We start from the raw sequence: 27,072 nt of genomic DNA, 5'->3' as shown, positions 1-27,072 counted from the left end.
CTGGCTATTCGCCTTCTATTTCTAGGGTGCCAGAGCAGATCAGAAAAGAGAGCACAGGTGTGATAGCAGATGTGGTTGGGCTGCTGATGATTTACAGTGACAATTGACATTATTCTGCATTGTCACAGTCTATATTTTGTGGACCGTTATCTCTGGTTTAATTTTTTTTTTTTTTTTGGTTATTCATTGCCAGTTGTCACTCATTTAAATTGTGCTATTGTACTGTGTCACCATTATTTTTAAATCTCTTTATTTGCGTTAAACGAATCTGTTAATGGCTAGACTCCTGGGATTCTAATGGGGGGTTGGCACCCAGAAGATTACTTGAAGGGGGAAGATTTATGTGAACATTTTCTGGAAAGTACAGAGAAAAGGCAGGAAAGAAACCTCTGTAATAACAGGTTTTCCATGGCATGCAGAAGCACACATGTGTTATTATCCTATTCTGCAGTCAAGTAGCATGAGAGTGAATGCAATTTGGCATTCCATTAGTGAATCTCTTTCTCTAAGTTAAAAACAAAGACTGTTCACTTGAAAGTCTTTAACATCTTGCTGCTTTAATATGTGAAAGCTTCTTGTCACTAAGAGGATCGTGTATTACTGGCATTATTCCCACCTTTAATGCATTTTGCACCAGTGGGCTTCATGAATATTTAAAGCAGGGCAGTGGCTGCGCTCTTTAGCACGGGGTTGCAATCTATTGGTAAATCAGACATTTGGTGTTGCTTGCTTTGGGTTTTATTTCTGAGCTGGCTAAGGAATAATTGATTTTGTAAGACGGGGCTACTCAACATAACACCCCGAGAGATACACTTAGAAGGAATTGAAGAATGAGGCGTAACATTTTGAACAGTGGTGTATTGCTCAGATCTTCCAAAAAGCCTCTATGAAACACTCTCTGTACATAAATAGTGCTCACCAAGTGGAGTGCCTGCTCTCTGCTGGAGTGGCTTAGTGTCAGTGCAGAACCACGTCAGAAACCTGGGTTCCAGCATTAATCTCCTCCTTATGGGCCACTGAGGAAATAAGAGCACTCCCTACACTGGACAAGCTGTGGTTTGGATAAATACTGGGCAGCTATTTCAGAGGTCCACCAATATGTCCAAAGTGGCAGGAGATATATAATAAGAAAGATCCTTTGGTTGAGTTTCCTGTTGGAAAATGCTGACAATGGAGAGGACAGGAATATTTTCTTAAAACAAGATTAAATCCTGCAAACCTCTGACTTGCAGAGTTAATCAAAATCAAGATGATGAATTGGGGTTAAATATGCATACTTTCCCTTTGAATTCCAGTATCAGCAGGTCAGCCAGCAGCAGTGTGGAAGTGCAGCACTGCCCCACAGTAAGATGCAGGTTGCTAGCTGGAAGGCAGACACACAGAGGTGTGTGGTGTGCTCTGAGAGTGCTTCCCCTGCAGCCTGGCAGTGTCCAAGGAGATGAGGAGGCCACCCCCAGAGTGCTCCTCTGCCTGGCCCTTCCTCCCTGTGGGAGGCTGCAGGTGGAGGAGAGAGGCAGCAGTTCCCTGGCAGGAGGTGCCTAACCCTGAGACAGGTCACTTGAGGGTTTGCACCAGTGACAAAAAGGGGTCTAAATGCCCCTGCTGCTTCCTGCAACATGGTCCCACTCACCCCAAGGACTCCTCCTTGGCTGGGTGTGAGGTGTCATGCTCTGCAATAGACACTGTAGTCATGGTAGGCAACTTTCCTCCCTCCTCATGAGCCTGGCCCACACTGGAGGGGCCTTTTCCGTTCCTTGTGAGTGGACAAGGATCCCACTGGGCAAGTTCAGCTCAGGAGAAGATGCTGAAGCCATTCTGCAAGGACACTGATGACCCCAGGCTGGGAGCTTGGAGGAAGGAGCTTGGCTTGTTCAGTGTGTGGGTCGGTGGGGAAGGAAGGAGCGCTGGCCCCAGTGCTGTGCGGCTGGGTGGCATTCCCGGGTGAGGTGGTGACACTGCAGCATAATTACAGCAGGTCCCCTGTGTCCTGTGCTGCTGTCCACACGGCTGGGACAATAAACTCCACTTACCCGCAGCAGGCAGGCACATACACAAAAGATATTACGAAGATGAACCGTTTCAGTCGCTCATTTCATATTTTACTGCTAATCACTGGTACATTTAGTGTGGGTAAATGCTCCTATAAGGCAAGCGACAGCACGAGGAGGGTGAAACTGCATTCTCATGCAAATAAGTGGCTCTGTACATGGGATGTATCTGTGCAAATCATGCAGCTGCCATCTGCAGCGACCCCTGCAATCCATACTGCCCTAGCAATCAATATTTATCTTTATTATAGTATAGAAAGAAAACATGTAAAAGAAACTAATGATTTTGCCAGCTTCTCGATCCACACAGCAATTAGGTCAGTCAGCTTTGGGTCCCTTCCCCCTTCCATCAGTTGCTCTCAAGCAGAGGATTTGCAAACAAGATGCTGTACTGCTATAAAGTACTAAAAGGTAGTTTGAAGTCTCACATACATTACACGGGTATTGGCTGCTTCGTGTTCAGCAGTGTGTATAATAACTATGTGTGACCTACTTGTTCCAGATGCAGAAACAACGAGCTGCTTTAACATCTGCAATGTCCCAAGCATTATACAGTAGATACATTGCTGTTTTCTACTGCTTTTCTTTCTCTTCTAGAGAAAAAGTAGATCTTTGTTCATACCTAGGCATAACACTTAAACATACACATTGGACTTGTGCTTCAAATAAAGAGAGAAATGGAATCAAATCCTTAAAAATACACAATTCTCCAAAAATTTAAATTTCTGTTTAACTTGAGATCATACCTAAGGTATGAAGTGAAGATGCTGTTGCATAAATCTTCACATGGAGCTTAGTAGTCATGTCTAGTAAGAGTCCAGGAAAGGGTTTGCAGAGGGAAGTAAAGGCACTGCAGCACAATCTCTGCGTTGCACAGCAGCAGATGACCAAGCAGGTTGCACCTTCTCACACCCATATCACTTACCTTAGCCTCAACCTGATAGCAGAGCTACCTCCAGTGCCTGCCCAGAAATGAGCCCACTGCTGTCTCTGTTAACTGGTAATGTTTCATTTGGTGCATGTTCTATGGTTAAAAGATTTTGAAAGAAAAGGAAAGCCGCTGACTTCCAGGGAAACTGTTGAGATGACATGTTGAGATGAGTGTAGAGACACTGTGCAGGGCTAGGAGTCAGCAATACTGGAAAAAGTGTAGCCTGAGCAACTGGAAATTAGTCAATGAAGGGTTTGCCATGAAAGACAAAACATGAGGAATGATAGAAAAAGCGAGATGATGCCTACCTGTCTGTATGTTATGTTTTAATTACAAAGCCTGTTCTGAGAAAGGGCCAGGTTGGAGGCTGGTCAGCCAGATCCTGCTATCTGGAGTATGAGAGCTGAACAGACAACCCAGCCCTGTTTCTCCATTTGGGACTTGGGAAAAAAATGCCACATGAACAGACACAAAAGTGGGAAAACTAGCAAAATACAAAATTGTAGCTTGAGTTGCTGTCCACAGCACAAACAAGAACGTTGCAGCAGCTCCAGCTTAGGTGAAAGATTTGGCTTATTAGAAACCAGTGTCTAGACATCATGTTAGGGTCAGGATATAAGGTCGCCAGGTGAGCATTGCACAAATGCCACGGTTCCTGTCAGGTTTCTCTCTGTCAAGCTGCTGAGATACTGTAGGACTCTTTCAGAGGGCAATTCCAACCTAAACTGGCCTAGGTGTAAAAGTGACTTTGTACCCAACCATAAACAGGGAAAGATCCCTGCAGACTTCAAAAAGACCCTAAGTCAATCCAAAAATAAGTGGGTTTCCTCTTTCTCAGAAGGAGTCTGCAGAAGGAGCCAGGAAAGGTGTGGAAAAACCAGCTTTATCTTCAGCAGCTTCAAGAAAAGCTTATGGTCCAGTTCTCCAGAGGAGGATGAGGGAATGAGCACTTTGTGTTTCTAAACTGATTGCACTACTAGTGGCCATGCTAGAAAGTTAAAGCTTGGAAAAATGATGGCTTGTTTGGCCATCTGGTGAAGTTGTTTTACTCTATATATATACATATATATATTATTTGGGTTTAGTTAAAACCAGCCATTTTTCCCAGTCAGGTGAGTTTCACAGAATCACTTTACCATCTCTGCATCCTTCATCCTGTGCCAAAATAGCCTATTTAATTTTGAAGTGAGACTGATTCCCAACTCCTTTAGGATGATGGTTGGGAGACTTTGACCTTTCTACCCATTGAGTCAACACAATCCTTCAGAGGCTTATGTTCATTTGAGTAAGTCCTGCCTTTCCAGATTCTCAGGATTTATTTTCTTAATAACATTCTTTAGGAAAAAAAAAAAAAAAAAAAAGAAAGAAACTTGTTTTAACATAAGCCAAGATTGTCTGGAGTTACTTATACTTCATAGTGTTTTATTACCAATACACTTTGGAACACTCTGGTAAATAATTCAGCCTACACAAAGAAATTGGCTATATTTTCTCTATACATCGAGGAAGTCTGTTGTGTAGACTATATATCATGGGTCTAAATGTTCTCAGATAAATGCAAACCCACATTGTATTCCATCTGTACTACTCACCCAAGTAGGTTTTTAAGGACCCCATACGACACATCCATCTCTTATCCAAAAACTAGAATTCCTAACATTTGGTTTTGTAATAAAAAAGGCATTTTTTATCTTTTGCAATTACAGCAAAACCTGCTGTGTGTCCAGGGAATAATACTCTACACAGTCATAAAGCTTACAGATTTTTTTTTCCTTAAGCTCCTCTTTTCAGATGCTCACCCAAACTTGGTTTTCAGTTCAGAAGGTGAACTTCCAACTTAGGGAAGTCAATGAAAGTTATCCCACTGACTTCAGTGAAACAAAAGTTCTCTCCCAGTTTGATAACTATGGAGTAACTTCTCAGTAGCCTGTGGAGCCTTTTGCTGGTAGAAGGGAGAACAAACTCAGTTGGAGTGTGAATGCTCTGTCAGTCACACAGTGCAAAGGAATAACTTGGAAATTGTGATGATAAAAGCAGAATTTGCCTTACTGACTGCTTCAATTGCTTCAGAGGAAATATTGATTTGTCAAAAGCCAAAAATAGCTTCTGAGATTTTGGGGGGTTTTCATGTCTTACCGTGCCATGCTCTTGTAGGAGCAAGACACAAATTCTTCTGAAATTCAGGGAGAGGAAGGCTTGTAAGAGACACAGTGATCATTTGTCTTTGCAATTAGGAGTCAGTCAGCATTACAGTTGGGGGAAGAAAGCTCCAATAATTTTTTAAGCGTGGCTCAACATAGACCAACTTTCCTGTTAGGTTTCCATGGCCAAGATGCGTCTCTGTGGTGTGTGGACAGGAGGCATGGAGGGATGGGTGGTCATGGCAGAGAAGGCTGGAGGGACAGAGGACTGTGGAAGCAGGGAGGAAATGTAAAGCTGACTTGCAGCTAGTCCAGTCAACTGTTTGCTGGAGAGTGGGGAGGAACTGCAGTGGCTGCCGACATTCAGGGGCTCGGGGAGGGTTTTGGGAGCACTACCCAAGGGTGGGAGGGAGGTTATCCTCTCCTGCCTTCCTTCTGCCTGCTGGGAGGCTGGAAAGGCTCATCCAGCATGAACATCTGAATTAATTTATGTGATGGGGCAGCTGGAGGATGTGGCACAGTGGCAGCATCGAGGTGGCTGTGGGACTGTGTTAACACCAACCCGTACCTGTTTCAAGGATGCACATGGGTGGCTCAGCATTGTGTGGGACAGCAACAGCATCCCCCTGTCTTTTCAGGCAATGTCAGCATACAGCACATACACGTGACAGCATGGTGGAGAGAACCATTCCATGTGAACAGTTCAGCAGGGGAGCAAATGAACCCAGGGTCTGGAGCTTTTTTTTTACTCCCTGCTTCCAGCTATGACTGTGGTTTTCAGTCCTGGGTAGGAAAGTGTCCTAGCCTTCTGAGCACGTGGCTTTATTTGCACTGGGAGGAGTGGTTTTGGCACACTGTTTTGCGCTCTTGCTGTAATACTGTGTTGTAAAGATCATGCCCAGCTCCTGCTGCTTTGTGAGGGGGACACAGGAGGGTCCCTTTGGGCCCTGCAAGGGCAGAGCTGTGCGCTGGTGCTCCCCGGAGCTGTGCGAGACTGAGTTTGTACCCCCACAGTGACGTTGGTTGTGTAACCCCATGGCTGGGAGAGCCTGGGCTCACCAGGCTGTGAAAGTGCACATAAAGGATGATAATATGGTAATGCACATCAGATATTAATGTGCATTGACACGTAATCGTCTGCGTACATCAAGGCATTACAGCATGAAAGAGCAAGCGCAAAGGCCTTGCAGGGCAACGTGCTTTTGCACCTTCTTTTTCCCCCTGTTTTCTCTTAGCCTTGTTATTTAAAAGTAAGCTTTCTCCCTCCCTGGCCCCCCATTTAGCCAAAGTCATCCCCTAGCAGTAAAGCGAGCGGTGCCTTCCTGACGGCCTATTTAGTCGCAATAAAAAGCCGATTGGCCTAATGCGCAATCAAGAAAGGAGTGACATTTATTGCTTCGGTTTTATGATGCTGTGAACTGAGCAAGATTTGGAGCCTTACAGTGCCTTCAGGGGGCAGGAGATCACCAGCAATGAATTGTATTTATACCTTTTCCAATTTCCTACTAGCGTTTTAGCAATAAATAGACTGTGTTGTTATTGAGTTTTATGTAAGTATGTTTACGAAAGCAGGAATACAACTTTGTAGCTCAGAATTACATGTGTTGGCTAAATAGATCAGCAGAGAGAATAACTATGTAAAACACTGGGAAAGCACTTACCAATTTATTATCAAATGTCTTAATAGAATGCTTCATCTCTTCCATCCCACTTTATGTTAACTATTAAAATAGAACTGCATCCATTGCAGAAGGTCGAAGGCTCCTTCACACACCCATGTAGGAACATCAAGGCCACGGTTTGTTCACACATCTAAACCATTAAAAATACATCCCATGCATTAAATATGAGCCTGAGGAAAACTCAATAGGAGCTGACGCACAGGGCTGACCTCGGCTCTCACAGCCCCTGCCAAGTGGCAGGTGTCCCTTCCTCACAGAGCCCATCTCCTGCCTCAGTCCCTTCCCGTGTGCAGGCTGCAGCTAAAAGCCTGTGTGAGATGTCCCCAGACATCCCCAGACATACAGATTTAATTGCTATGTCTCAGCCTGCCCATTTTGTAACAGAGCTCTCTCCTGTGGAACAGCACGGGTGCCCGGGGACACCTGTCCTGACCAGTGCACAGCACTTGCTCCTTTCAAGGAGCTGCAGATGCATTCCACTGACCTGAAGAAGATTATTCTCATCCCATTAGCTTGCTGGCAAGGACATGTCCTTGGGATGGCACATTGCAGTCATTTCTCTGTCTTCTTTTCCCTGGCAGTGGACTGTCCCTTGGGGCTTGATCCCAAAAGCAGGCAGCTACTGTGGTCAGCACAAGGCAGCAAGAGAAGAGGCAGATCCCCAGCCAGCACTAATGCCTAGTTTTGTACATCAGCTTTCACCTACAGACCTGAATGCTTTGAGGAAAAGAGGGTCACTACTGCACCCTCCTTCTTGCAAATGCAGTGATTTGCTTGGGTCCCAGGCTCATACCTGGGGGCTGAGATCTCATTTCACTGCTGGGCAGGATAACATGAGGTTATCCTGCCTTATTTCTGTGCAGGAGGTGTCAACAATGCGTGAAGGAAAGCCTGGAAGTATCCCACCAAAATTTCATTAAATAGCTAGACTGGATTTTGTTTTGTCATTGAAGGCAGCTGACCAAGCAGGGTAGCCTGGAGTGTGTGGCCAGTTCAGATGGTGCTGCATCAGGCAGGTATCCCCGGTTAGAGCCTGGTGCTAACAGCACCAAGGTTGTGGGTCCAACCCCTGCGTGGGCTGTTTACTGAAGATGATCTTTGCAGGTCTCTTACACATCTGTGTACACATCTGTGAATCTGTGAGGAAGCGGGAGGCACACATGTTTAAAGCACACATGTTTGTGGGGAGAGCTGGTCTGGGTTTGCACATGTGGAGGCAGACTTTACATTGAGGAATTTCTTTACCACCGTTTTCACTCATTTTAGGAAGGTCCCCACTTCCCTTCCCCACCAGCAGTGGATGGCTCGTGCTGGAAGGGAGGGGGCTAGCAGCACACTGGTCTCTCCTAGCCAAAAAGCCATCATCCCTTTACTTTCACTGATAAATCAGTCCACTTTCCACTTTCAGGAGTAACTTCTAGTGTTGTTAACAAAGGTTTTAGCAGAAATTTGCCATTGGTCCCAGACAGTGCTGCAGTTTTTTATGAGCAGACGGATCCTTCCTGCGTGGCAGGTCCATGCCAGAACCTGCAGCTAGTTAGTGTCCCATGCTTCCCACTGGACATTACAATATTCCCACTGGTTGCTCAGTCTGGGGTGAAGCTCTTGGATTTGTGGAAACAATTTTCGTTATTCTGCTGGCTTCAAGATAGGAGTGAACAATATCAGCAGTCTGAGGCGCACAGCAATAAACCGTTCATGAAGGACAGCCTCCCATGTTTACACAAACACTCAGCAAAGCTTTGTTTTAGCACAGACCACAGAGACATGAAGGACACCAGGGGTAGGCAAACCATAAAAAGGCATGTATTTTATTCTATGAGTTTGAAATAAACTTCACACATTAGATACCTGCAGACACTTGAACTGGCATGTGCACAGAATTAGAATTTTCTTCTCTGGTCACACAGCTAGCAGGAGAGTTTTTCCATGACTCTTCAAACCCAGTCATCAGCCTTGTGATTCTCTGTTTGGCTTTAAAGTGTCCAGTGTAGCAAAGATTGCTTTATACACCTTATTACTTTCTAAATAAAAATTATATTTAGAAGGACAGGAAAAAAAAAAAAGAGAGACATTTGTTTTGCTCTATAGTTGTTAGTCTGGTGCTGAGGGCACCAGAGGCATTGGGAAGCCAGGTGAAGGTTGTACTATAATTGGTGCTGGGAATTGTAAGAAGGAAGCAAAGGTGAAGTTTGTTATGTTTTTTGTCAAAAATTTAGTAAAAAAAGGTACAGGTCAAAAATTAAAGGGGAATTAGGACTGAAGTTGCATTGTCCTGCACTGCAGATTAAAGCATTTTTCATGAGCTGCAGTCTCCAGGATGACTTCTTGAAAACTGGAGGAGCATGAGACAAGCTCCTCACTGAACTCTGGGAAGCAGCCAGTGCCCAGGGACTCTCCTCATGGCGGTACAGCAAGGTGTCTCCAGGAGCAGTCCATGGTTTTGAAACATCCTCCCCGAGCTGCCATGAAAAACGTGCTCTGACAAATCCGTGTGTATTTTTAAGCACTGCCAGTCAGTCCCTGCTATGCAGCAGCAGCAGCGTGGCAGCTGTAGCCCAGGCTCCTGGCTCTGTCTCCAGCTACATTCCTAGAGTAGTGAATTTGGTATGCAAGGAAGGCCATCAGTAAATATATTCACCACTTTAGTGCATTTTAGCTTGACATATGTCCAGTAAACAATATTTTGGGCTCTTGCAGTAAAAAAAAAAAAAAATCACCTGATTATTCAGTGCTTCCTTCTGTTATGATGCTTTGGGGTCCTTCAAATCATTTTCATTATGCACTACATAATAATAAAAATCTCCATGCAGTATGCTGATAATTCTGTGCATGGTCTCTGTGATTTCTAATTGTTTGAATAACAGGATGCCATTGAAATGCCATGCAGAAACATTGCATCACCCTGAGGGAATCAAGCTTTTCTCCTTTTACTCCTGGTGAAGATAAACATTTGAACAGTTGATAGAGGTAAAATATCCCAGGGAAGCCACCGTGCAAAGTAGACATGCTAAAGCCCTTAGTGCAGAAGCAGGGCTGCAAAGGACAAAAAGGAAAAATAAATTAGATAAATAAATAAATAAGTAACAACCAGTGAATGGAAGACACTCAAAATAAGCCGTGCTTTTCTTCTCCTGTGATCTTAAAGCAGAAGAGAAGCACTAGCAGGCCCAGGAAAGAAATACTGCATGCTATTTTTGTGCTGCCATTATAAAATATGTATTGTTTATTGTTCTGCACTGCAGCTAAAGTTTTGCATCAACCTCAAAAATTACAGCAAAATTTGTTTTGAAGGAGACACGCAGAGTCTCTATTCTTTAAGCCCCTTAATGATGTTCTTAAGAGTGCAGTGATAGAATTTCAGTCTCCTGGCAAGCACAGACAGGTTGTAGGGTATGATTCATAGAAAGTGTAAAACACTGTGTGCCAGTGTGCATGATGAATATATTTGATATATATGTATGTCAGCATACCTGATGTTCAGTGCATGCCAAAGCAGGCAATGATGCCAGGCAGTTTTGTCATCCGTTGGGTGCCATCCTCTTGGGCTGTGCTCCAGGTGCTGCAGAGACCACCATGGGGTACCTGAGTTTGGCCAGACTACCAAAAGTCCCTGTTGAATCTGCCTTGAGGGTGTCAGGACTTTGAAACATCCTGTTTAACTCTCTGTTAAAGGGGTGTAAAGGTGCCAGGCCATTGCTGCTGTAGGGCTGTCTGAGATCACTGTAGCGCTCACTGGTGGGCTTGGAGATGGGCTGAGGGGCAGCGGCAGAAGCTCGGATTTATGGGGTCCTTTTGACACTCACGTCGAAACAGAGGTGTGTCCAAGCCCCCTGGAACAATCCAGTTTAGCTGCCCATGTGTGCAGGTGGCTTTGTGGATGGGTGGTGTGCTGAGGTGGGTACAGAGGTGGCTGTCACTGCTTGCCAGTGAAGGGCTATCACAGGCTGTGTGTTTGTACAAGGTGTGATGCTAGTCTGAGCAGGCTACCTGAGCTCCCAGAGGCTCACCTTGCCCAGTCCCTGCCTAGGGCTTGTTCAAGTGTCTCTGCATGGTGTTGTGTTGAGGCATTAAACACCCCCAAAGCTGCCTGGGTACATGAGAGCTCCCACCAGCCTCCTGACACACAGCTGAACCGTGCTACAATGCCTGTTCCAGTGTCAAGGCGTAATGTTAAGCCTGGCTTCATTTCAGCTTGCCTGCTGGTAGTGTCAACAAAGATGCCCTGTGTACCAGAAAGAAAAACCTTGCAGGAATCCAAATGATTGAGAAGGCATTTGGGACTGATTGCCAGGCTCTTTATGCAGGCGTATACTGCCAGGTTTGCTTTAAATGGGCACTTATTGTCCTACTCAGAGGGGCAGGGGGCTTGCAGAGGACTATGCTGACATCCAAAAATTTGAGTTTCTGATCACCATTTTCTAGTCAGAGCAGAGGAAGATAAGAAAGGTCTCTGGTGGAAATATTGTAAATGTACAGCTGTGTTTTTATGTATACACTGTTTTGTGGCAAAGGAAAGGCTTTGGGCATTTTTATGCTGCAAAATGTTGTTGGGTTTTTCATTGGTTTTTTTAATTTTTTTTTTTTTTTTTTGCCTGGAGAAAATATATAATGTTTAAAATGATTGCAGAATGGAACTTCACCTTCCCTGTAAAACAGTGCTCTCTGAGACATGGTGGGATCTCACACTTGACCAAATTAGCATATGAGCTCTGACTAGTAAAAATAACACTAGATTTGCATTTTCACATTTTTAGCTCTTGCTTCCCTGTCTCTTTGGTTTTATGCCTTTTTTCTTGACTGACAATTCTCTTTGTGGCAGATTTATTGCTGTTCTGCTGTTTGGACCCTGTAATCAACTAGACACTTGGCTGAAGACGTTAGTCATTTCATTAAGTACTTCTCATTCAGATATCTCAGGCACAATTTTCTGTTGCTCTGGTTCCAAAAAGCAAATAACCCATGGCCAGCAAAGTCTAAATATGAATCTTTAATAAACAGAGGTAGTACCAACAATGCTCTCAGGTTTCCAAACAGCAGAGGGCTAATTAAAAGATGCTGAATGGGGAAGAACTGCCATTGGCATCTCACAATGACAGAAATGTGCCTGCATCTGTTCCCAGTGAAACCGCTCTTTTGGAAGCATTGTCTCATTTATCCTCGTTGCTTCCCATCAGAGCTACGTGGGAAACCTTCCTCATACTACGTGCAGATACTGCATAGTAATTTTTTTTAATTATTTTTCAGTAATACATTGCTGGAAACAAAGACCCAATAGCTGCTCTTATAGGAGTAAAGATAAAGCATGGAGTGCGTTTCTTTTTGTCATCACTGTGTCACTAATGATTATATTCTGTTCATGAACTAAGGAAATAGAATTACAGCATTCCCCTACCTTTCATGGGCAAAGAAGCATTCTCTCATTTTATTGAGACTCCTCCTTAAAATGCAGTTCCTCCTTCCAGGGACAGTTCTTCATAGCCATGACTCCTCTCTTCAGTATCTTGCTCTCTGCAGGCAAAGGTATTCTCTGTGCCCAGAAAATAATACCATATGTTATTTGCAGAAGTGTAGGGAGTTAGGAGACTGTGCACTCAACCGGTGCCTGGTTTATTGACCCCATTAATTTTTATGGAGACTGATTCAACAGAAAGCCCAGTTGGCTGTTCCAGCTTGGCCAAGCAGCCTGGTGCAGCCCATCACCATCACTACTGGCACATAGACCAGACTGAGGGCTGGGCAGCATTTCTTCAGGATCTGGGCTGGAAAGGAATTCTTTGTGCTCTTCTCTCATTTCTCTGGGGAGGGGAGAAGCATGTTAAACAGGTGAAATAGTGATGATCACTCCCAAAATGCCCGTGGGTTCCCTTGTGCTGTTGAGCACCCTCTTTGCAGTTCCTGCCTTGACAGAAGCTCCCGAAGCTCACAGACCGGAGTGCAGCAACACACAGCCCACAAGGAGGTGCCTGTCAGCATCTCACCTGCCTCAGGCTAAGCTCAGTTCTGCCAACTCTCCCCCAGGCGTCCTCCTGGGCCTCTCCTGCATCTTATCTGCAGAGCTGCACCTCTTCCTGCAGACACCGTCTGGTTCATCCTGGGTGTGACATTCCTATGACAGGGTCCAGCAAATTCATCAAGCAGTGCTGCAAAATGCACCATGGGGAGTTAGCCCAAAATCTCCTCAGGAGGTGCCCAGGTTTGCCCCTTGGACGGTCTTTTTAGTTTCCTTTGGTGTTTTTTGCTTCCACGATCACCAAAGTAACCACACAGATTGCTGGATGTTCAGTTCCTCCAAGATCATCATCATATGAAATGAAATGGAATAAAATAAAGCCTATAAAATAAAGGGAATTCATTGGAGACTATCACAATGACCTGGAAGAAAGGACATAAGAAAATGAGCCTTGTTTAATGATTGTTTATGGTAGCAGCCCAAATTTTAATCAATTAGTGTGTGAGCCCATTACTTGAAGATGTGCAGGGCCTGTGGACCAGCATTTCTTCCTTTGTCAGAGGAACTGCAGGGTGTCTGCTGATGTCTTGGAGGCTCACCTTCCTCACAGAGGCTTTCAAAGCTGTGTTTCTGACTGCAGAAGGCATGGTTAAATCCTACACATGCATTTTGTATATGTTCTTGGGTACAGTTTCATCCTGTAACCCCCCTAGGAGACCTCATTGACCTTCCCACAGTGTCTTGAGCCCCAGGAATGCTCAGTCAGCCTTTCTATTGCCAGGTTTTCTTCAGTGCTACACTTGGGAACACAGAAACCAAATAGATTTATTGGTAGAACTATAATCAGAAGTCATAGGCAGGATGTTAACATGGTCAAATGGTCAAATTACTCAAAATTTGAGGCCTACTGGAGTGCCTCAGGGACTGGGAAGCTGCAGGCAGCCAGCCAGCCCATTGGACACACTCATGGCAGGGGGATGGGTGCTGCCAGCCCTGTATATGACAGGTGTCAGGGAAGGCTCTCTTCAGGGTAGGGGGCTTCTGTGTCCCACAAGAGCTGAAGTCTTGAACACCATTGGTACTCTTGCCTAACATACACTGCGGGGCCAAGCGGGGATGTCACAGTGGGGTTCTTGTTTAATACAAGAGAGTCCCACTTCTGCATTTTATAATGCTTCAAAAAGTGAAGGCACCTTTACAGCATTTCATTCAATCAAATGTATTAAGTGCTGTTCGTTATGTATTTATTGCCTCACTGGTGGATCCCACTCAAGTCTGAGGCATTCTCAGAGGCTGCTTTTGCCTGGGCACACACGTTTGGAGTACATGCCTCACCTCTTTCCCTGCAATTTGCCCTTCTGGAATTTGGTGGTGTGGTCCAAATGGCAGACTGTTTCTTCCTCCAGTTTGAAAAAATGTGTTTGAATACCATCATTTTCCCTGATAAGAGGAGCACTATAAATTAAAGAGTCAGCAACACAGGCACATTAATCTTCTTGATGCAGTCCTACCTTTCACATTTCCTGACATTATATTTGATGTCAACTTAATTGTGCAGCCTTAAAGTAGGATTTGAGTATATAAGTGCAAAAGCAGTAATAAACTGCAGAAGCAAGCTAGAAGTTGTCTGCTGAAAACTGTGCAAGGGGTGGATGGCGCACGGATCCTTGCAGCAAGGAGATCAGGGCAACAAGTTTGGTGTTTTTTCAGCATCCATCTAGTTGGCCCTGAGAATCAGGCTTCACACTATAGATCCTATAAGGCTCTGGAGCATACAGTGTCATCCTGGGGGTGTCCCTTTCTGCTCTCCCTGGCACAGGAGCAATGTGACCCCAGCACAAGCCGCGTGTGGTTTGTGGTGCTCACGTGGCGCATCCTCTTCGTGTGGCTGCTGCAGAGGTTTGCTTGGAAAGAAAGGCTGGTCTCGCAGTAGAGATTTTAGAATGGGGTTCAGAAAAACATTGGTTCTCTTCTCACTTCTGCTGGAACAGGTCAGGAAAGTAATTTTGGATCTTTGTGTTTTGGAAGGTATCAAAAGATGTAAATAAATGCCTGGTGTGCTCTGAAGCTCTTTGAAATCAGTGGGAGATAGGTCTCAGAGATACCAAAAATCCCACACAAAGTGTTTGCATGCATCCATAAGCATTTAAACACCTTTAAAAATATGTCTCTAAAGCGTCTAACTCTGAGCATAGGTTCCTGCATCCCCTAGGTATTTTTGAAATTGCATCCAAAGTTGCTAAGATTTCCCCTAAAGAGCACCGTTTGGTTGTAATTTTCCTGTTGGCTTAATTTTCTCTTGACTTGAGACATAATATATATTAACCTTCACTCATTTTTTGTAGCAAAATGTAGAGAAGTGAAGCTGTTTCTTAGCTGGTTTATTACAAAAAAAGGGAGCATATGGCTGATTGTGTCCCATCTGAAATGCAAATGGTGGAGCTACGTGGAAAGAATTGCTATTACTTGAGCAGTAAATGTTTCCTAATGAAGTGAGTTTGACTAAGGTGGGAAGCTGGAAATGGCTGCAGAAAGAAATGATGATGGTTAATATTTCAGTGGAGCAGAACATTCTTATTCTGCTGATAAGGAGATTCTTAGGAAATGTGCTGGAGTTTTTTTCTTATATTCTGTATGTTTATCAGTGCGGGGAAATTGCTACACACAGGGAGCTAGACGCTTTTCTTCGGGTTATGAAATCATGTAATTTAATTTATAACCACAGCTTTTCACCACTGGCCTCTTTTTGAACTGAAGATTCCTGTGTTTTGTGAACATTTGGAGTAAATAGACCTACCCAGTGTAAAAAAAAATTCTGGAAGAAGACAACTACTGGTTCCACTGTCTCCCATCACCCTGGTCACATTCCTGGAGGCCAGAGACCAAACGGGGTGATGGAGGGATTTGACCCACACTCTAATTTCCTTCTTCCTCTTTCCACCAAAGTTTTGTGTATATCCCTCTACACCTCCAGTAGTCAAAGGTGTCCAGATGTCTGCTGAAAATGGGAGGTGGACTGACTTTTAAATACTTTCTTAAATCAAGCAGTGAGGCTAGAGGCTTGACATTTCCATTAGTTAGCTTTCCAAAGGGAGAGCTGTGGAGCTGGCGCCGTGAGGTTCAGCACAACCAGTGGGCTGGAGATAGAGCATCAATTGCATTACTTTGCCTGAATGTCAGAAGGAGCCGGGAAGAGTTTAGATAGCAGCATGTGCACAATTACGTGCTCAGAAGAGCTGGAGCAGCTGCCAGGTTAGACCTCTGGCTTTGTCCCCAAGCAAGATCACGTTGGGTTTGCTGAGGCTGAGCTGTCTGTTACACGGCACAGTTGGGGGACAGAAGATTAGCGTGCCTATGCTCTGCTGATGCCCAAGGGTGTCTGACATTGCTAATGATAATGAAATAGGAGAAACCTAAAGAAAAGAGTCTGCAGCCTGCTGTTGATGGAAATAATTAGGTTTCTCCATCTTAGAAGCAATGGCGAGGCTTGCTGGGATCAGTACGTGTCCACATTAGTGCATTAGTTCAGATCCAGAGCAGACTTCGGAAATGAATCCCTCCCTGTGCTCTGGTTCACATCTCAGGGCAGCCCAGGAGCTCACAAGCTGTGGTCTCTGGAGGTGGCCCTAAGCAATCTGAGAACAGGGCTACCACTGCCCTGCCTGCATTTGCCCACACTGTGCTCTTGGACGTGGGAGCCTTCACCCTGCACAGAGCACGACACCCAGCCAGGATTGGGCACTGACCTTCCTGAGTAACACCTGGGTAACGCTTTTTGGTTGCTGAGTTATCCAAGTGCTTCAGAAAGTGCTTGTGCACAACGTCTTCCCTAAAACAGCACTCTGCTGGTTTTAATAGTGAGTAGCCTCTCTGTGTCCAGGAGCTGGGGAGATCCCATCAACCTGAGGCACAGAGAGTGTGGTCACATCCCTGCTTCAATCTCGGTCTTGGCAGGTGGTTTTATTCCAGGGGGGTGAAGTGAGGCTTCAGTATCACATCTTCTGTTACAATCAGAGTGCCTCTAGTTCCTGTAATTATTTTCAGAATCAAATCATAAATCAATATAGACCCACATTTATATGTTGTTACATACAATGGACAGCTCCTGAACAGAGGAGAATTTTGTGGCTCCCTTAGTTTGCAGGAAGGCTCAGCGGCTTGCTTTATCTGCATATCTCTTTGGTTTACAAGAGATTACAAGTGGTAATGCTGTGGCACAGTTCTCCGTGTAAAACACACTTCTTTTATCTTTCTTTTTGCTTGCTTTTATGTGCCTCTTCCCTCTCCCCACATCTCATTTCCATTGAGAAATACAAATGACCTCTCGACAGAACTTTCCACTTTCCTTATATTGATTTGCATTGTACAGTCAGGATAATACAAACACTTACATTTCTGAGATGTATTTATGATGTCATGAAAAAAGTTTCTCATATTAGCCTCTTCTTTTTTCTCTTTCTGTATCATTTCAGGTGTGTGTGCAACATTGACTGTTCTCAAACCAACTTCAATCCTCTTTGTGCTTCCGATGGGAAATCTTATGATAATGCATGTCAAATCAAAGAGGCATCATGCCAGAAACAGGAGAAAATTGAAGTCATGTCTTTGGGTCGATGTCAAGGTAACTCTCATAACAAAACTCATTTCAAAGAATGTTTTCAGTTTTTGTTCAGGGAGAAAAAAAAACCAACCAGGGCTGGGTTCTTACTTGGCAATTGTTACATTGCAGTTCATACTGTAGAGCACAGGCTGTGGGGAGAGGCAGAGCCCTCCATGGTGCAGATGCAGTGAAGCGTGAGGAGGGCACCACTCCTAACCCTGCCCTTGGCCTGCCCACAGCAGCAGCAGCAGGGGACTGCCCAGCCCTGCTCTGATTTCAGCATCAGTCACCAGTCTCCACCCAGAGCAGCTTGCCCAGAGCTCTGTCTTCCAGGCAGCAGTTGGAGCCAGACAGCAGGAATGCCCCTCAGATACATTTTGCCACCCAGGGTGGATTTTTTGGTGCTCCCTTAACTGGAGCAGCATGAGGCAGTCTCGGGAGACTCCCCAGAGATGTGCTCCCAAACGCAGTGCTTGGGCTGGTTCTTCGAGTGACCTGCACTGAGCCCCAGGATGCCCAAGGTGCCTAGAAGGAAGTTTTCCAATCGTGGCCCAAGGCTCTCTCTCTTTCCCCATAAATACAATGCTTCTCTGTGCCCAGCTCTTGAGCTACTACACCTGTAACCTTTGACCTGACTTTAAAAACCCTGTTTTTCTCTAAAATAAAAATGAAGAAAATTTGCCTTTAACTAGCTCCTGTAAATAAAGTGTCTACTGAGCCTCAGACTCTCAATAGCTTTTTTCCTTAGCTTCTGACCCATAAATCCTCAGTACATCTACTTACAACGCCATAGTATACAGATGTATTAAACACATTCCAGTTTATTCCTAGCTCTTTAAAGTTAACCACCCTGAGTGGCAGTTCATTTCAGGGTACATATTAAAACTCCCCAATTACTTCAAGTAGAGCAGAAATGACAACTCCTGCTTCAGACTGATATATTTATCCCAGCTGCAATCTGTTACCACATATTGTTAGAAAAAGATCCTGCTGTTTTCACCTGGCAGGCCCGGGAGAGCCTTGCAGCCAGCAGAGATGATGTGTGTGCAAGTGAAGTTAGCTCTGCCTGGGCACTGCGGCCAGGGCTTGGCTGTATCGAGTCCAGGCTCCCCAGGCAACTCAACACATTTCTTTTCACACAGACAATACCACAACAACTACAAAATCAGAAGATGGGCATTATGCAAGAACAGATTATGCAGGTACGGTTCCTATTCTGTGAGAATCACAATTCACAGGATATGTGTAAGTCTCTTTTCTCCTTCATTTGCTAAGTTGAAGTGTCCTCATCTTCTAGTATGGTTTTCCTGGTTTACTTTAAGAAAACACTGTCTTTCCATTACTCTTTCTTTTGCTACAAACTCTCTTCTTAATAAATGGGCTGCTTCTATTTTTGTCAACCTACAGATACTCTGGCCATAAAACACCTGTTCTGACAGAGGAAATAAGTACTGTAAATTATTTGCCAGAATTAGCAGACATTGTTGAAAATTATAGAATCAGTGCACTAGATTGTGCATATTTTTGTCATGATATACAGGTTTAAGGATGTGAAAATCCAGTGCATAGCACTGTTGGGATACCATGAAACACTGCCATAATAGATATTACCTGTCGGTGTTTAACTATGAAGTTAATCAGGTTCTTAAAGTGTGAGGGGTTTAAATGATAAATGGGTTTAATTTATTTAGAAGCTACAGTAAAATATAATGGCTGAATAGCCCTATATGGTACTTGAAATTAAAAACATGTAAATACTAGTGAGGTTTGGGAGACATTTTTTACACCCTTTGCCTGGAAGGATTGATTTAGAAATTGAACGTGTGTGTGCACGCACACGTGCATGCAAATGTTCACAGCTCACACTGAGGATGAAACCCTCTGGGAAGGTCTGGTGAAAATGGGTCAGGTGATGCATTCATTGCTTCAGTTTCATGATATTTCTGTGGTTTTAAAGTGTTTGGAGAGAGTAGGTGTGGATCCCTGGGTTTGCCTGAGCTGCATGGCTTGGGTGAAATCTAGCTGACGGTTTCACAGGTGTTAACACTTCTTGCTGCGAGAGTCCTGAGGCAGTAGTTAATTCAGCTGGGCATCTCCTGTGCGGGTCCTCTGTGCCATCCCTGTGACAGTGGGGTACCCAGCCTCAGAAACAATTGTTCTGTTCCTACTTAAAACAGTGCATGACCAGTAAAACATAGAGCTCTGATTAAAACATAGAGCTCTGAATGAATGATGTCTCGGTGAGGCAGAACAGTGTGAGGTGTTAGGGGTTGCTGCAGCACGAAGCAGGGAGGGTAGAAGTTGCCATGGAAAGAAAATGCTGGGATGAATTTCTAAAAGATCAAGGGTGAGCCACGGTCCAAGTATTTCCTACTGATAAGGAGCCCTTCACTGGTGAAGACAGGGACATGCAAAGAGAAAACAGTCTTCAGTGTCTTTCCTCCAAACTCCTGATTACCCTCAGCTTTTTGTGGGAGGAAGTAGCCAGTTTTCTTAAAATGCTCGAAAGGCTGAGGTGGTATCTGGTGACGGGCAGGAGATAGGGCCAAGTAGGCCAAAATTATTTATTTTAAGTTAGAAACAAGGCCAAGTAATGTTATATTAAATCCTTTCTCTTTCTTGCTGGAGAGCTGAGAGCGCTGGCTTCCCCAAGCCAAGATGAAGGCCTGGAGCCCATTTTCAGTGTGCAGCCTGTCCTATGCTGCTGCTCCTGTCTGGTGGATTTGCTTTAGGATGGCAGTGACCCACGTCAGCTAGAGAGGAGACAGCACAGTGAAGCATGAAGCAACTGAGTTGTAACAAGAAGGGACAAAAGGCAGGTTGGGGATTAGGGATGAGGAGGAGATCACAGTGGTGACAAGAGAAAGCCACATCATGGGTCATGGAGTGTAGTGGTTTGGTCTAAAATGCTCATTACTGCAAATGTTCTGGAGCCTCACCCTTTTCTAGTGCAGTCTGGATTAGTCCATGGCAGATGGTGGGACTGTGCTTCCACCCCTGGGGCAGTTGCTTCCAGGTGTACTGCACACCCCTCCAGGTGAAAGCAAACTGAGGCCTGCACTCTGCTGCCAGAGGAATGGAGAAAAATGCATTAGCAATGTCAATAGTGGCATACCACTTTGCTGCTTTGGACTCCAGCTCGTACTGGAGCTCCGACATGTCCGGCACAGCAGCGCTCAGTGGTGGAGTCACTTCATTCAAGGCATGATAGTCCACAGTCAATCTCCATTCCCCATCAGATTCAGACATGGAGGAAGAGGAGCACAGAAGGCACCTTGAGCTCAAGTGAGCAGGAGGATGAGAACAGCTGTTGCTCGGGAGAGAGATGATATTTCCGCCCACACTCAAGAGGAGAGGTGGGATGAAGAAAATTGATTGCAGCAAAAGGTTGTCAGGGGTTGGGAGCCAAGGAGGGAACTCAGGAGAGAACTGGGCAGGGAGAGCAGAACCATGGCACAGAGGAGCAGGCCTGTAGTGGAGATGGTCTCCAAGTGCCAAGAGATCAGAAGGAGTTTGGGAATAGATGGTCCAGTGAGAGATGACAGAGACCTGTGGAAAGGAGACAGGGCACCTCCCTTCCCTACAGCCATGGGAGTGATGGAGGCATCCTGAATCAGCAGTGAAGTCCAGTAGGTACCTCTGGCACAGGAAGACACCATTATTGCACCTTAGAAAGCCACTTCTTGGGGCTTCTGGTGTGGCTCAGGCCCCAGTGGGCTTCTCAAGGGTGGTGACTGTGTCATCTGGGCGGGTCTCATCAGGTACTGTCCATTGACTGAACCTCAGCCACAGTCACCTGTGCCAGCTGATGTCTTTTTTGTGTGTACCTAACTATTGCTCTGGCTTTATTTTTTCTTTTTTACATACAGTAACAGCATGTAGGGTGAAATTGCTAGTTCATGCGGGGCAATCTACATTCCTCCAGTGTCCCCAAATGTTTGTGGCATAACCCCGTCAGGAGACCCTAGGGGAAAGGGACTGCTGTATCAAAAAGCTGCAACAACTCCAGCCTTTCAGAATTCATCAGGGAAAAGGAAGACAGCAGTATAACTGAGGCTCAGTGAACATTCATGCGTTTGCCACACAGGAAGCTCTGTGCCATCCTCGTGTTCTTTCAGCTGCAGAAACATTTGATGGTGAAGGCTGTTACAAGAATGTGGCATGTGCTACTTTCTTCCCACCTTCTCATCTCCTCAGACAGGAAATGTTGCCCTAACCATGGGAAAAGCAGCAGTTCCTCAGCCTCTGAAGCAATTTCCCTGAGCCTGCGGCTTTCTAGAGAATACCTTTGTTCTCTACCATTTAATGGCACTAAAAATCACTGAGACCGTGAACACCACACGCTTTTAAAAACATTGACTTGTATGGACGGACTTTCCCAGGGGAGAATATAGCAGTGGGCATAACTGATGTTGCCAATTACACTAATGCAGCTGTGCCAAATGCTCTTTGCAGGGACTGTGGTGGCTGAGCAGTGTGGGTTTTTCCATAGCCACCCCCGCACGCCCACCATGGGGGCCCGGGAACGCGGCAGCTCTGCGAACAGCCACAAGTCCCAACACCCAGCTGAGTTTTTCCATACCAAACTATTCAAACCGTCTGTTCAATCAGCATCTCTGCTCCCTCCTGTTCTGGCAAGCCTGCTGATACTCACCAGCAATGCAGAATCTTTCTGTTTGCAAAGCTGAGGGTACTCGTTCCTATGGGGGGTAAATCTTTGCCTTGGGTTTGCATCGCTTCCGTTCTTAAGGGCTCTTGCTTTACACAGGCAAGATTTATGCCAGCACTGTAAATGCCTGAGTAATAGCAGAGGCTCCCAAAAAGCAGTACCCCTTTTTCAACAAAGCAAACCTAAGAAGAGTGAGCTGTAGGAGGCCCTTCTCTGACCCTGTCCCGCCTCTCCAGGATCACCAGTCTGCCCTTGCCATGGCTGCCTGTGCCATACACGTCAGCACGGTGTCTGCACACGTGTGCGTTTGTGCCTCTGTGCAGTTCTGGCCTCTTCTTTTTCTGAAACCCCAAGGTATTTATCAGACTTGGGGAGATTTTCACTCTCCTCAACAAATGGCAGACTGTTGACCTTGATCAAGTTTGTGCAGTGAGATTTGGTTTTAGTGAATAAATGAATGGGTGCGATTTTTCCCTCAAATCCAATAGAAATACACTTTACCTTGCAATTTCCATGAAAGAGCATTTTTGAGCATTTTAAGTGTAATGTATGTTTTAGAATGTAGTGTCTGAGCTGAAAGTCCTGTGATCGATGTTTTCTTGAATTTCCCCATTACAGGCATAAATAAGGCTGTTTTGGTGGCATTTTGGAATTCAGAGTCCAGGCAATCAAGGAGTTCTCATCTTGTTAATCCACTTGCCTATTTATTTGTATTCTTCAATATTTATATTCTCTTCTTAAGATCTGGATATTAGCAATTATCCCCCTAATGATTTTATCCTTTCTCATTATCAAATTACAGAGGTTTTTTTTCAAGCCATTTTGAGCACGATAAGAAATAAGTCAGTATGGATGTGCCATATTTCAGTGTTATATATTCATGAAAATTGTCAGCGAAGACACTGACAAATTTGATAGACCTATTCAATAATATCATCTTCCAGGCCAGACAAACCTCCCCATATGAGCATTGATTAGATCAAGTCTCAGCAGCTGAATGCCAGCAGCGCAGAGAAGCTGATGGAAGAGGGAAGGAGGCATTTTCAGCCCAAATAGTCTCCTCTGGTGAAAAATGTGCATCCCTGAGTGGTCAGTTTGAGCTGTATTTTTGGGTTCTCAGTGGCAGTAAACTCTCCTGCAGGCAGTGTCTTGGCCTGTCTTGCCAGAGCTGTTTCTGTGCCCAGAACCGATAATGAGCACAAAATGCTGCACGTCTTCACATGGCTGCTCTGTTCCCTGCTCACCCTCCTGGGTTCCCATGGGATTTCAAACGTACATGACAGTCTTGGATCTTTTTCAGACCACTTTCTGGCACCGGGGCTGTCCTGGCACTCCCAGGGGTGCTTGGGCGAGTAATCCGGCAGATGGCTGTGTTGCCCAAGCAAACTCAGAGCTCCACCAAAAAGGGCAAAATCCATCTGTGTCAACACATCATCTTCCCTTGGCTGGGACACGGCTGTGGGATGAGGGCCATGAGAGCCATCGCACATTACAAGGATAAAGGAGAGTCTCGGACTCTTCAATGAGTCCGCTCAAAAGTCCAGGAGTCTTGGACTCCAAAATAAATACAATTCAGTCACAGCCATCTTCGTTGTCTGTAACAGGCGTGGAGAGTGGCCAGGAATCAGAACAGCAGTGCTGAATTTCTATAGTGACTGTTTTCTAATTTTTTTCCCCCCCCCGGACTAAAATATGAGAACTTCAGACTAGATTCCTTCTCCCTATCATAACATTTTCAAAGTAGGTTCAGTTTGGAGTCTAAACCACTTGACATTGTCCGTTTAAATTAAATTTTGTGTCTACTACTATGTCAGCCATTTGCTGAACTGCTGAAGAATAATAAAGCCCCAGAGCTTAGCTATGGGATATAAACTATGGTGCATTTTTGCTATGCCTTTGTGAACCAGGCTTTCCTTTCTTCTTAATGGAATTAGCAAGTGAGACACAAAGCTGAACACTGTGCAACCATCACGGCTAGAGAGAAACTATTTCTCATCTGCTGCTTTGTAAGAATGTGGGGGAAATTACATCCTTGCATATGCAGATTTGCTTGGCTTTCGATTCCTCAGACTTGGAGTCAGAGTTTGTCACACTAAACAAATAGATTATATAGAAAGCGTTCCTGCTATTCCATCAAACCACTTTAAAATTGAAAAAAACTAGATTTTAGTATTTTGACAGCTGTGTGGCAGCATGAATGCTTTCTAGCTGCGGCCTCCACCTGCAGTCACACGCACACAGACACACACACACTGACCTGTGGGCAAACAAGAATGGTACAATTGGTACATTTTTTTTTTAAATGGGAAGCTTTTAAATGTTGCTTGAATTGTTATTTGCATTTACAAATTGCTATCTGCATTTGTTTGCAAGTTTTATGAAAATATATTTAAGGTCCTCAAAAGGTGGTAGATGAGCTCTGCAAAACACAGGAGAAAAAAGAGCCTAGATTCTTCTGAGAGGTTTTCAAACACAAGAGAGAGATTACTGTGTTCTGGTAGCCTGGTGGTCTCCAGCCCTTCTGCTGCCTTGCATCTCCTCCAGTCTTGTTGATATACAGAAGAAAATCTAAAAGGCAGAAATAGATACCACCTGGTAAGTCAATAAATCCTACTGCCAGCTAATTCTGAACTCAAGTCTGAGTAGCCAACAGAGTCAGTCCCAATGACTCTCTTGGCCCTCAAACACTCCACTTGTCCTGGGTGTTTTTGAGATGAAAATTTGCAGCTGCTTCTTTTTAACTCCAGGGCTGTAAAAGGTGGAGTGTGGAAAGTCCCACTCCAGCATTTTTCATGAGGAAGGCTGGATGCTTTATTTCTAAAATAGGAAAGACTGGGGCAATAATGCAGTTGTCTTGCAATGGGCACTGCAGCACAGGCTACCCCAAGTGTTTTTCTTCTGTAGAGCCCTCTGAATTTTACCTTCAGATCCTGCTTGGCCCTATCTTGCTGAAATCTACATAACTTTTTTTGGAATGGGAGACAGGCACTGTTGTAGGGGTCACATAATGGCCTCACAAACAAGCCCCCTGCCAGGAAGGAAGTTGCAGCACTCCAGAGCACTGTGCCATGTGATTTAACTGCACTTACTCCTAACAGTCTCTTCCTGAGGAGCATGCAAAATAAAAACAGGCTTATGGAGATTTTAAAAACAAGCAAGAGGGAGAGAGAAATATTGCTCATTTAATCTGCCAGCCTCAAGAGAATACCTCACTTTTCATGGGAGTTCTCCTCTAACTTTGAATTGCATGCACTAAGCTTGGTAAAATGTGCCTTGGTTTTTTTGGATTTCTGGGGAGTTTGTGGTTCTATAATGAGATAAATTGTGCCTTTTCATTACTTATGATTTCCCAGTGTCATGTTCATGGAACCTGTAATTGTTAGCATTAAAACTTAAATTAGGTCTCAGGTGAACTGCTAGACATCTCTTTACATAGAATGATGAAGCTCAAGGAGGAAGAACATTTCCATTTGTGCCTCTAAAGCTTAGCCCTTAATTCAGTCACTAATGAATGTGAATCAAAAGTTGCAGAATTTGTTTGTGCTTTCTTCCCATAATAAACAAATTCAGTATTGTTGCGAGTGAATATTATAAAGAAAGCTATTTGATTTGCATTAAAGCTTGGTAGCCTGAAAATTCAGTAAATCCAGGCTAAGAATTTGATCTGTATGAAACAAATGGGAAAAACAAGTTCCAACTTGCAACACCAGCATTGGCATGGGCAGCCTAAAAGATACAAAATCAGACCAGGCTGTTTTGCAGTTGTCAGCATCCCTGAAGCATTTAACTCCTGGAAATGAATTCAGGTGTAAAGCTTCCTTAAGATATGGGGTGAGGGTGGAAGTTGTAATCCAAGTATATTTTTTCATCTGGGATTTCCATCAGAACTGTGAGAAATTTATGAAACTTGCTCCAAACACTTCTGCTTGCCCAAGACTGTGTGCCTTACTTGTTGGTTTTCCCCTTCTGCTGTCATGTTAGCAGTCTTCTGTAACATTTTGTTCTCTTAAAGGTTATGGATAAAAACAGAAATTCTAAGTGCAATAGAGATGAGCAGACCTGAGTTCATGTAGGCATTTCTACAGATTCTTCCATTTGTGTCCCAGTCCATAAACACATAACGTTTCATTTACATAAGTTTGGTGTTATTTGGAGCACAGGAACCCATCTTCACGAGCAAACCTGAACCTTTCAGTACTTGCTGATCCTTTTGGCCCTCTGCTCAGTATCTGTGTTTTGATCAGAGGAATGGGTAAGCTCAAAAGCAGGTAAAGCTGGCAGAAAAGAAAGACACCTTCCTGCTTACACATAAAAATGTGATCCCCAAAACTCAGCACAAGCTGAATTGTGCTTGATTTCTCAAGCTGTCTTTAACCAGATACCTACTGCTTAAAAAGGACCTCTAATTGCAAGGGTAGGGACCCTTGGAAAATCACTTTTATGGTTTGCAATCATGCTAGTTGTCATGCTCTAGTTAAAGCAACTCCCAAAACTTGTTTTTGCTAACCTTTGTTTTCAGAGGTTTATGGGAATGAAGCAACATGATCTACAACCAGTGTTCATCTGCCATGGACATATGGAATATGCACCGTAATTCCTGGCTGCAGCCCCCACCATTGTGAAAGGGTTTACAGTTATCCAAAAAGGTCTTTTTATATCTGACTAAATCACACTGTAGCACCTAGTTAATGCTGCATCTTTGCCACTTTTCAGGCCCCTCCTTTGATCAATGTTAAAGAGGAGAGCTCAGTATGAACTCCATCTAACAACGCAGGCCACAAAGTGGCTTCACAGATCTGTACCTAAATTTACTGCAGACAGCCCCAGACCTACTGCACACCAGAAGTCACAGGGAAGCTTAAGTCCTTCTCCCTTTGGGATCTAGAAGGACTGTGCAGCCAGGTTCCTCTGTAGGGCCAACAATCTGACACTTAGGGTGATGCAGGGTGGTGGCACATGTGACTCCTGGGGCACTCTGCTGTGGTGCCTGTGTTTCACACTGTATCAGCTGTGCTGCTGTTCAAGGTACCAGTCTGTAATCCCCAGCA

General features: G+C 44.6%; 1 protein-coding gene across 19 annotated transcripts in view; it reads left to right on the top strand.

The window, feature by feature from the left end:
- The window catches only part of TMEFF2 (transmembrane protein with EGF like and two follistatin like domains 2), a 610,527-nt gene that overhangs the window by 559,782 nt on the left and 23,673 nt on the right, over nucleotides 1-27,072 (top strand). For all 19 annotated transcript variants that reach the window (XM_069022017.1, XM_069022018.1, XM_069022015.1 and 16 more), the window contains 2 exons: nucleotides 17,228-17,376; nucleotides 18,498-18,557. In XM_069022017.1, coding sequence (XP_068878118.1) covers nucleotides 17,228-17,376; nucleotides 18,498-18,557 — 209 coding nt within the window. The remainder of the gene's footprint in view (nucleotides 1-17,227; nucleotides 17,377-18,497; nucleotides 18,558-27,072) is intronic.

Source organism: Aphelocoma coerulescens, chromosome 7, assembly GCF_041296385.1.
Source record: "Aphelocoma coerulescens isolate FSJ_1873_10779 chromosome 7, UR_Acoe_1.0, whole genome shotgun sequence".
Taxonomy (NCBI): domain Eukaryota; kingdom Metazoa; phylum Chordata; class Aves; order Passeriformes; family Corvidae; genus Aphelocoma; species Aphelocoma coerulescens.
The sequence above is the reverse complement of the archived record's forward strand: the minus strand, read 5'-3'. Positions and strand labels throughout refer to the sequence as shown.